This window comes from Canis lupus, chromosome 11, assembly GCF_048164855.1.
Source record: "Canis lupus baileyi chromosome 11, mCanLup2.hap1, whole genome shotgun sequence".
NCBI lineage: Eukaryota > Metazoa > Chordata > Mammalia > Carnivora > Canidae > Canis > Canis lupus.
Window position 1 is genome coordinate 54,830,431 of NC_132848.1, and position 12,006 is coordinate 54,842,436.

General features: G+C 37.0%; 1 protein-coding gene across 24 annotated transcripts in view; it reads right to left on the reverse strand.

The window, feature by feature from the left end:
* Positions 1–12,006, reverse strand: part of NRXN1 (neurexin 1) — a 1,115,374-nt gene that overhangs the window by 546,498 nt on the left and 556,870 nt on the right. For all 24 annotated transcript variants that reach the window (XM_072768323.1, XM_072768320.1, XM_072768315.1 and 21 more), the window contains one exon: positions 3,140–3,313. In XM_072768323.1, coding sequence (XP_072624424.1) covers positions 3,140–3,313 — 174 coding nt within the window. The remainder of the gene's footprint in view (positions 1–3,139; positions 3,314–12,006) is intronic.

A 12,006-nucleotide genomic window follows, 5' to 3' on the forward strand; every position in this document is an offset into this window, starting at 1 on the left:
GTATTAAGTAGTTAAGTATAAGGATATGTCTGAAAAAGAAAAGAAGTGAAGGTAAAACTAAAATCTCTGGAAACCAAAGAAGCAAGAGAGGAAAGTGTTTTGATGCCTGGACTTTCAAGTACGGCAAACTTGGGTTCAAAGCTTCCATCATTCACGTACTAGCTGTGTGACCTTAAGAAGGTCACCTTACATCTCTGAGGCTCAATTTACTCATCTAAAAAAAAGTCAGCACTACCTAATTTACAGAGTGTTGAGGAATAAATGAAAAACCGTATGTAAACTTATTGTCATTGGTGCTAAATCAATGGTAGCTTTAATAATTATTTCTGTAGCTTATTATAATAGTTATGGTGCTGAATGCTACAAGACTATGCATTAGTGTCTGAATTAATTTTCCCCCTTTGACTTTATGTACAAAAGTTATCTTGACTCAGTACTGAGCTTAACTGAGCCTGATTATTGGTGGATTATCAGTATCTATTTTCTCTTATGCAAGCAGGAAAATGCCACCCGACCAGTAATTTTCAAAGTGTGGTCCTTGGAACAACAGTATCAGCATCGTTGTAGTAACATGTTAGAAACGTAAATCCTAGGGTCCTGCTGAATCAGCAATCCTGGGGGTAGTGTTCCGTAATTTGGGTTTTAACAATTCTCCAGGTGATTCTGGTACTGGTTCAAGTTTGGGAAACATTCATCTGAAGGGATTTGGACAAGGCAAGTTTCCTCCCCTAGTCAGCGTGTTATATAAATAAAAGCCACTATTACCCAATGCAATTAGTTAACAGTGGCAGGAAGCAAGTGTTTATTAGGAAAGACCAAAAACTTTTTACATGAAAGGGGCTGAGAGATTTGTGGGTCTTGTTGGATAGAGTGATGGAAAAGCTTAGAAGATATTATTTGGTTATTGTCACATTCATACTATTTGTGTTAATGTGAAAGTTAAGTGATTCCAATGTGATTTGGATTTAAATTTCCATGAGACAACTATCCTTAGAATTCATCAAGGATCTAGAGTTTGATCACTAATCCTAAAAACATGTGTATCTCATCAATTACACCTCTGACAGGTATATCTGAGATTATTCCTAATAGAACAGGAATACTCAGAAATTAAAAATTGGTAATCTTGATGTTGGAATAAAAGCATCAGAGAAGTGTCAAGGCAGAGAGGCAGGGTAATATTCTAAAAATAAAGGAAAAAGGAGGGTAAAAAAGAATAAAGATTATTAAAACTCAGATATTAAAGCATCCTAGATAAGTTAAGGTAGGAAACAACGTCATAATCTACTGAATGATTTTTTAAAGATTTTATTTATTTATTTGAGATACAGAAAGAGTGAGTGCAAGCATGAGCAGAGGAGGAAGGGCAGAGGGTGAGGGAGAAGCATGCTCTCAGCTGAGCAGGGAGCCCAACGTCAGGCTTGATCCCAGAACCCCGGAATTCGACCTGAGCCTAAGGCAGACGCTTAACCGACTGAGCTACTCAGCACCTCTCTACTGAATGATTTCAAATGTTCAAATAGTAGTTTGTTACCCAAGAGGATATATAATCATCTTACCTAAGTTATTTAGTAATTATGTTAGAAAGTAAAACCAAGTAACATTTATACAAATAATCTTTTCTCAGTACAGCTTCCCCTCATTAGTTTTCCCTTCTATACACCCACACACATCATGTATGTACCCGTGGTGGAGGGTCAAATGTGTGTGTTTGGTTTTTCATCTTGTAGGTATTTAGCTGTGAATGTTTCTGTCTGCTCCTAACATCTCTTTGCAGGTAAGAAGTCATTTACCAAGCAACTTGTAGAAAGGCCTTTTTTGAAAAAAACAAATACTTCAGGAGTTTGTAGCACTTTTTTTTTTTTTTTTAATGTATATATGCTCTCTGGTTAGATCACCTCTAAGAATCCAAGTTGTGAACCACATTCTTATATCCACCCAGTAGAAGGAATTATTCACTTAATGATCTTGTTTCCTTTAGGAAACAGAGAAAACAGTTTCTCTGTTTTACAAGTGTTATAACAAAATTTGAAATAAAAAAATAAATATAGCAATAACATTAAAAAATTCAACAAAGGCTTCTATTAAATAGCATTATCTTCCTGCAGTATTAAAATACAGTTTGAATTTCACCTGTCTTTCCAGGGAAATATATATGGCAGAGATAAAAAAAAAAATGTATTTTCATATTTAAAAAAAACCTTCACGTACTTAGGTAATTGCTAAATCTAATGGCATTATTTTGGCCAAGAAGAGATGATTCATAATCTCCTGGGGGAAAGGAATTCACATGTCTTTCTTTGCCTCTCCCATATGAAATTTCCTTATGAATCTAAAATTTTCAAAATAGCCCAACTGTTTTCAACATTAAAGGAGAAGCAGCAACACATCCAGAGCCCCAAAATTCAGGATAATGTGATTAAATTACATTTATGGAGGGAGAATTGGCTCAAATAATCTGAGGTGTTGAAATGAAAATTATCTAAAATGAAAGTGGCAATCAAAAAGTACTCCTACAGATCTTAGTCTGATAGAGAGCACAAAAGAACAGAAAGATACTTGAGCACATTTCTCAAGTAAAGAATATTAAGTCTTGGATAATAGAAGAAACCAATTTTTGTTAAAACAAACTGATGATATACAGAAGAAACTCTTGTGCCAGGTGGATACAAGCCAAATAGTGATGTGACAATGGGTATCTGAATTTTATTCTCCTGTTACATCTTGCTGAATGTAGATTGGAAAAAACAAAAAAACAAAAAACAGTCTCAAGTTTATTGACATTTGCTGTAGCAAATACATTTTTTTTTTGTTTAAATAGGTTATCTATTTAATGTTATAAAGCCAGCATTGCAGAACACACTAGCTAGGTGAACTACAGACTATAAAGGAGTAGAAAATAACAAGATGCATACACAGAGCTCCCCACCTTACAGAAGGCCTTAGTGTAGGTTTGCAAACCTACAGAAAATTTAAGATTTATGGGATGAAACATGAAAAGTGAAAAAAATAAGGATTTCTAAACCCTATGTGGGAGTTTGAATAGTTGGCAGAAATAAATTTTGCTGACTAGAGACATTTGTTCTTATTTATGGGTACAATTAGAATTACTTAGAGTTTGATAACAAAGATCTAGTACCTTCACATCCTCTCTCAATCTGTCCATTGCAGAAGAGAGCATCTGAGATGAGGTCTGGAAGTCGTCCATTTAAATCAACTGATGCCAGGCAGCCTTGAAAGCCCTCCTTGGCATGGACAAGTTTCGGCAAAGATTTGTATGTTTCTTTAGCCACTCCTCCTATATACAAGTCACCTGTGGGAAGATCAAAGTTTTGGTTATAAAAGTAACTCATCATTCCTTTAAACATACAGTAGGACGCGAAGAAGATAGTTTGGTTCATATTTCATTAAATTAATTTAAAAAGTCAACTTATAATTAGAGATTTTCCTAAAAATATAAAATAATAGAAGTGTGTGAGGAATATATTAGCACTCAAAGACATTTCTAGAAGCTATTTTTCACAGAAAATTGATTAAGCTCAATATAGTGTAGCCAAGTGGAAGGAATATGGGCCATGGAGTTGCATATCCTTGCACTGATACTGGAGCTTGGTTATTTATCAACTCTGTGACTTTTACCGTCTTTTTTTTTGTTGTTTGTTTGTTTCTCTGATCATTAGAAACCTCATTTCTAAAATACAAAGTATAAAATGTCATCCATAGGTTCTCCTGAGAATTGAGATAAAATAAAGAAACTATCCACCACAGTAAAAATATGAAGAGATACTCAAGTCAACCTTCTGCTTAGAGAACTCTGGATCTTTCAGTTAATCAGAAGCTCAACCAATCCTCTCTAGAGTCCACGATTACCTTTACTACTAGGTGTAAGCCCATTATCCTTACTTGTACCTACTGAATTCACCGACTGACTTGCGTAAGAGTCTGCATGTATCTGAATATTACATCTTTTTTCAGGTATTTCTTTTTTAGGTGAAGTTATACCAGGGATCTGTTAACAAGTTATCATTTTTTTTCTAATTTTATTGCAGTTTGTTTTTTAAAGATTTTATTTATTTATTCATGAGAGACATACACAGAGAGAGGAAGAGACATAGGTAGAGAGAGAAGCAGGCTCCATGCAGGGAGCCTGATGTGGGACTCGATCCCGGGACTCCAGGATCACATCCTGAGCCAAAGACAGACGATCAACCACTGAGCCACCCAGGCGTCCCTTATTGTAGTTTCTAATGGAACACTGTGCTCTGCTTTGTCATTTCATGCCTCTAGGTTTGAAATTTCCCAACTTTATGGGCCACTACTTAAAAAGAGAAATTGCAATCCATGTTTGACTATGTTTTGTTTCCTATCAAAATTATCAACCATATTTATAGGACACTGAAAAGATATAACTCACTGACTTTAATAAACATTTAATCAATGAAGAAGATATGGAGGGTGACGCCAACATTCCATAAAATATGTTCCTATTTAAAAGTTCTGCTAACATACTCAATTGAACCATTTACTTTTCCAACTTTTTATTGTCAGTTGAATTTTCTCTATGACATTAACCCTCCTAACTTTCATGCCACCTGATGCCTTCTCCCTGATGCAACATGAAACTCCTACATTCCTAGTGGTTCTGGGTCCCTCTGTGTTGTCTTCATGGGGCCTGGGATAAAGGAGAACTGATACCCAGGTGAATGCTCATGCTGTTTGTTGAGTCATGAGTAATAAAGTCCTTGGTCTCTGACCCAGAAAGTTTGTGTCTTCTGTCAGCATCTGTGAAACAGTAATAAGCTAACCAACTAGATTGTAAGTAGGCTGAACTCAAACTACAGATATAGCAGTCCTGAATTGCACTGAGGAGTAAATTGGACTTGCTTAAAGTCACCTCGCCCTAGAAGCTGAGGACTTAGGTCCTTGATATATTAACTAAAGCTCTAAGTATTACATTTAGATGTCACTGATTCTGTAGGATTTGTATGGAATATATTTACTTCCCCTTCATTTTAAATAAAACAAAACATCTTTTGACTATTGCCATATTCTTAATATTAAAGAATTAGCATGGTTTTCATCTGAAATGGGATACTATTTTTGAAAAATCTTATTTTTTCTACCATATTTCATTTATCTCCATGGTCTTTCCTTTCACTTAAATTTAAAATCATTGTGTTTTAGTTATCTCAGAGAAAGGATAATAATCAGAAACAAAAGATAGCAAGTTATCTTTCTACGTGTAAGTCTTAAAAGCCAAGACTCTTAAAAGGAGTGAAAGAGAGAATATATAGGCAATTACATGAGAAGAATAAAGCTTCCCTGACTGTCATGTAGGCAGGCAGGAGAGAAAACTGGAGGAAAAGAAATGTGAACATAGTCATTGAAGAATACCAAAAAGAGGACATAGTGCTCTAATTTAAGGGCTGAGCCCTGGTGGAGGTCAAAGCTTTAGATAAGTTTAGAGAATGGTATCGATTTGTGTGCACTTCCTCAAGAGAACCCAGAGGCAACAGTGAAATCCTTGAGAAAAGATGACTGCCTAGTAGATTTAGACATGCTAGGAACTTAGGCAGCCTCACAGAACTTCCCATATTCTAACTGTGGTGTGGGAGCAACACAACAATTCCCAGAGTTTCATAGAAATAAACAGAAAAAGAATGACCTTAATGGGTCATGGACACGAGAATGAAGATGCTGGCAATTCAGTGAGCACCTGAGCTATGAATATAGAATATTCGAGACCAGCTTCTATGTAATCTTTATCTCCCAAAAGATTCATACAGTGAAGTCCCCCTACCCCAAATAATTTAGACACAATCTCAGGGAAATAAGGGAACTAAAATTGCCTGAGATTACATTTTCACTAACTCAAAGAATCAGAACCCAAACTGGAAACCATGGTGAGTTATAGAAAAATAGAGAGATACCTTTCTTGCACATCTGAGATTCTGGGCAGAGATCTACACTGTTACATGCCACATATCAATGCAAGGAGATACTCCCTACATTGATTTGTTGAGCTAAATTCGTTAGAAAACTTCAGCTCTCCTCTAGGCCTAATGAATGGAGTTTAGAAAACAGAAGGGAGGTAAATGAAGAATTCTCAGCACTGCTTTGGGCTTTTCAGAGGTAGAACTTACACGAAAAATTATGTATGGGACACTATGCATTTGCTAGCTATCCTTCCTCTTTCCAATTGCAATCTCCTGCAAGAGACAGACTGGATCTCTCTGTTTCCCCTTCTCCCACAGTGCCTCATAATGGGCTATGAGCCCAGTGCGCACTCAATACACATTGTCAGCCACCTGATGGATTGAGGTCACAGTAGAAAAGAATCAAGAGAGAAAGAATGCTAAGGCAACACATGGCGAGAGAGCTAATTCTAAAATGCACTTACTTCCTTTCCCCGCTTCCTGCCACAATCCTATTTTTTTCCTCTTGGCAAACATATGTGCCTGAACAACTTTTTTGAGATTACTGAAAAGAAGTAGTAATCTCTCCCTTGTGTTATTAAAGAGCAGAACATATTGATTCAAGTAGTGTAGGATACAAGCCTCAATCATATACTAAGGTGGATGAGATTGGATTTATAAGTAGGGAATGCATTCTCATCTTCATTACTGAAGCTGCACTTAGCACCACCACTTAATACTGTCTTTATAAACTCTTCATATAGTAGATAGTGGTCTAAAGTCCCCTGGTGCGTTGCCCTATGAAGAGAATAAAGGAAACCCTTAAGTGGCCTGAGCCCCACGTAGCATTAGCACTTCATCAAAGATGCAGCTTCTCCTTTTGATCCTCAAGGTGATGGAAGTTAAAATGACCCATTAGCACTAATGGGATCTTGCAGGCAAAATCCTGGGCATGGGAAGCAGGATACACTTTTTAATGACCCTGTGTATGAACAAAAGCCAGGATGGACATCTAATAAGGGACAGGTTCCTACAGACTTGAAGCCAGCCTGTTACCCATTCTTCAAGCTGATAAAGGGTTGATTTTTACTCATATCCTTTAAGTAGGCCATGTATGCAATTGACAAGGCAATGAAGGAACTGGGGCACTTTTAGCAGAAGATGCTGAGAACATGCATAAACCCAGACAATCTCGAACATTTGGAAATTATTTCCTTAAAAAATCTCAATATACCCTCATTTTTAGCACTAGTAAAAAATATATAAATATATTTTATTCTCTCTCTCTCTCTCTCTCCAGGGTGTTACTTGTGGACTGATCTGAGGTGACAACACAGGTCCACACTCCAGTAGTTGTGCAGTAATGAGTAGGAACTAGCACATAGGCTTTTTCCTTGTATTTGGCTATAAGCCTTGGCTCTGCCACTTAACTTGTTATCTTAGTGCAGATTCATTAAGTTATATAACTTCTTCAAGAGCCAGATTCTTCTGGAACAGCCAGGTGGCTCAGGGGTTGAGTATCGGCCTTTGACTCATGGGATGATCCCGGAGTCCCAGGCTCAAGTCCCACATCGGGCTCTCCCCGGGGAGCCCGCCTTTCCCTCTGCCTGTGTCTCTGCCTCTCTCTCTGTATCTTTCATGAATAAATAGACAAAATCTTTTAAAAAGTCAGATTCTTCATATGTGAAATGGGTTCTTCATATGTGAAATGCCTACCTCTCAAGGTTGTGAGGATTTCAGAAAAGGTAAGGAAGTGGTGGGTATTGAGCATCCACTCAACACACAATGGCTACTGTGTGTGACTGTGTTGGTATGTTTGGTAAAGACTGCACATCTACAGTGTACTTCATTCTATGTTGATTATAGTGAGAGATACAGAAGAATGAGAACTCTAGGTTGTTTCCATGTTTCTGGTATAAATACAATGACAAAATGTCAAACTTATGTCTTATTTTATTTTATTTTATTTAGTTTACAGTCATTTGTATGCTTGACGTATGCCTTGAGCTGCGCTAGAAGTTCAAGAGGCTCCTTTGACATATTTAGTTACAGACCCAAAAGTGCTGAACTTGCTAACAAAAAGAGGACAATGACTTGATAAGTATCTTTTAATTTGATATAAACAGATTAGGAAACACAAGAATTCTATGAAGCCCGATATTTGATTCTCTTGAATCCAAAGATTCAAGCTAAATGTGCCTTATAAAATCAGAAAAATAGAAGGATTGTATGGACTTTGGTTGTAACATGGAGCATCATGGAAGTGTTTAGACCAGAATAAAGTATAGGGTACTCTACTCTCTAATAGCATAAATGTAGTGCCAGGCCTAGAGAAAAGCACAGATAAAATAAACACAGCATTCAAAAAAGTGTAAAATGCCAGACTTGGCCAGCAGGCAGGAGTTTCCAAAAGGGGCCATGATAAATGATGTTGGATAAGTAAAGTCAAAGTCTATTGAGAAACACAATAGAATTTATGACTATTGTTAAAAAAAAGACAATAAGGAATCCAAAAATGTAAATCATGCAGGCTAGGAGACAACAGAATTTGAAGCAGCGATAATTTGGACAGAAGATAGGGAACTGCATTCAAGACTAAACATGTGGATTTGGGCAGGAGTGATCCATAGGGATCAGATGCTATGAATCAGGGTCTTAGGGAAGAGATGCTGAGGCTGGAATGTGCAGCTTGGAAGCCATCAACCAAAAGCAGGTAAATGAACTGGTGTAAGACTTTTCCTCTTTTGTTAAAAGAGAGAGCATAAGGCAATTAGAGCAAGGACTCCCAGTTCTGCCTTACAGCAGCAGAATGCAAGTGTCAAGGTATAATTAGCTCTTTGACTCAGCTTTCCTGTTTATTCATATGTATTTTTTTTTTTTTGGTGCTTCTTAAACATCTCACTTTCATTTTAATTAAAAAGAGCATACATTAAAAAGAGTAAGTGCTTTGTAGATTTGGATGGCTAAAACTCTTGGGAAACTTAAGAAAGCTCTCACAATCTCTTATAAGTGGCATTTGGGGGGAAAAAAGCTGAAATAATACTCTCTGCTTTTCTTTCCTACTGGCTGAACTGGAGAAAGTACGATCCTGGAAGCTTTGCTTTGGCAGGATTGGACCTTGGACAGCAAATTGGGACACAAGTCTAATTTTCAATGTTTGTTATTGACAGGCTGGTAGAAAAACTGCAATCAGACTGGGCTAATTTCTGAGAGTTATTCTGCAGAAAAAGTGCTTTCCTTTACCCCAGGGAACAACTGAATTCTGCCTCCAAATTTGTATCATTATTTTTAATTTTAATCTTATGTTGCACATCCACAAATAAACATCCACAGGTCAGATCTTGACCATATACCTTAATATAGGCTTTTCCTTGGGAGACAAATTAAATCTAGACCTCTTTTTTTTTTTTTTTAATAGGTGTGCCCTGTTTGAAGAAAAATCATCTTTAATCCCCAGGGAACACTCATTTATTTGCTTTATGTTTTTTTCTAGGGAGAAAGCTGAAGCCACTATTTCCTCTCACTACTTAAATTTTGTTAAATTACTCAAAGTAAAAGCATGGGGAGTCATTAATACCTAATATATCTAGGCTGAAGAGTAAACAAGTGGAAACTTTTATAACAAATCACACATGGGATTGAACAAGCACCATCCAAAACCACATCTAAAATCAGAGGACACCAAATGTTCAATACTGAAATACAAGATCTGTATCCTTCATAGGTCTCTTGAAAAAAAAAAAAAAAAAAAAGGTCAATTTCAGAAACTCTTTTCAGGGAAGATACTCAACGGTTTATTAGTTATCCCTTAACTTCACTATATCTTAGTCTTCCTGGCAGTTTCTTTAGGACTAAAGGTTTAGTCCCTTTAGAGGACTAAAATGTTTTAGTTCCTTTAGGACTAAAGGACCTTTAGGTTTAGTCCTAAAACAACCTCATTTTACTTTTGTAGTAAATACCCATAAACCAGTATCTTTAGGCTTACCCTGGCTTTCCAAGCTCAGCCTAAAATCAAGCCATCATCTCTCCCCTGCACTATGAAACTACTTCTAAACCTCCTTGTTCTACAGCAATCACATTTCTCAACTGCCTGCTACCCAAATTGGAATTTTAAAATCATTTTTAAACTGTATTCTGTATCTCACACAATTTAAATTATTGCCAAGAACTGATGACTCAGCTTTGCTGATACTTCAAACATTTGTCCCTCTGTTTTAATTTTTCTTTCCAGTTCTTGTCTACCTTTCTCCTTGTATACCTTTCATGACAGCGCCTGTTACCTGGTGTCCCTGCCACCTTCTATCCTCAAAGTATCAGTCTCTCCTCTGTGTTCTGATCACGCCAGTACTTCCCTCCATCTTCTAAACAAAGCCAGAGGCTCAGCAGTATTCAGATGTTTGTAACATTTTGAACCTCCTTTCTGACAATTACCATATTTTGTCCCAGTTTTCTATGCGAATATCTAATCTTTCCATTGTTTAATAAATTCCATGAAAAGTGATCATGAGCTAAGCATCTATATATTCTCATTTTCACTTAGTAATCACTGAATAACTGGATGAATGAATGGATTGGTGTGTTGCACTCACTAAATAGTCCCTTGAATAATAAAGACACAGTGAAGGTTTTATGAGTATAGCAGTCATATTTGTCTCTCATTCCCTCCACCTAATAATGAAGTTAATTTGGGGGAATTTTTCTTCTACTGACTCCTTTCTTGAACATAGAAGTGAAGCCATCCAACTCATTAAGAGAATTTTTTTCTTTTTCTTTTTCTTTTTTTTTTTTTTAGATTTTATTTATTTGACACAGATAGAAAGAGACAACACAGGTAGGCAGAGCAGCAGGCAGAGGGAGAGGGAGAAGGTTCTGTCTCTGGCCACTCTGTCATTCTCTATGTTGCTCCATAAAAAAAAAAAAAAAAAAAAAAAAGGATATAATTCATGTTGCCTGCATAGGTGCACTTCACACTGTAGACATTTTACACTATTTCTCCAGACTCTTCTCTTCTGGCATCCTGTTGTCATCACAGAAAGGCAGGCACTTACTGTTTGTGGCCATAGAACAGTACCAAGCTGACTTTAAGGACTCCTAATGCTCTATACTGGTAAATCTGTTAATCCCTATCTGCATTAACTAGTTTTCAGATGTCTCACTCTATGCAGTCCTTGGTCCACCACTCAAGGACTCCTAGGAGTAGAGTCTTTCTGGTCTGCTGCTACCATCTCTTAGCTCCTCGCCAGCCACAAGTATTCCTGATCATACATCAGGCTTCCACATTATTGCTTTTGCTAGAAAGACTTCCAATTTCACAAAAAAACCACGGAGACAACTGAATTTAACCGTACAGAGCCCTGTCTGGGTGAGAGAGAGCCTCCTCACAGTTTTGAGTTCTTGGTAATCAGTGCCAAGCATCGCCATGGTCAAAACCAGAAAAGAGAGCATTGATTTTATGGTACAACAATGACTGGTGTTGGGGCCCCTGAAACAATGATGATTTTCACCTACCATGCCCTGGTCTATATGCTATAGACTCCAAGTGGCCAGTGGCCAATTGGGATAGTTCCACTACTACCAAACACAGGAATGTTTTAGAGTATTTCAGCCAGTGGAGGAAAGTAAGGGTGATAAATGTTAGCAGGAGTCCATGCAAACTAACACAGATGCCCAGGACAATGGGAGACTCAGCTGCATGCTTAACTGAGTAATCTCATGAGGACAAAATCAATTTGTTTCCACATAAATATTAGGTATCAAAATTCTGACCAGTGGGTAGAATTCTTATGACTCCCCAATTTGATTTTTAGATATGGCAGCTATTTTTCAATTGCCTCCTACAAAGAGATTAAGTAGGACACCTGCATTCCTCGATAGCCTAACCTAATACTTGCATATGAACAGGTGGGGAGGGCTCTGATAAAGTTTATACTCAGACTTTAATGTTTTCCTGTAGCGAGCCTTAAGAGTTAATACTGACATTATGTTTATAAATATGACACATAATGCTTTCAACATTGTGAAATTTTTGTTTCTATCTGATATTTTCAAAATAAACTTTCCCAAAAAAAGAATTTTTTTTTAAAGTAGGATT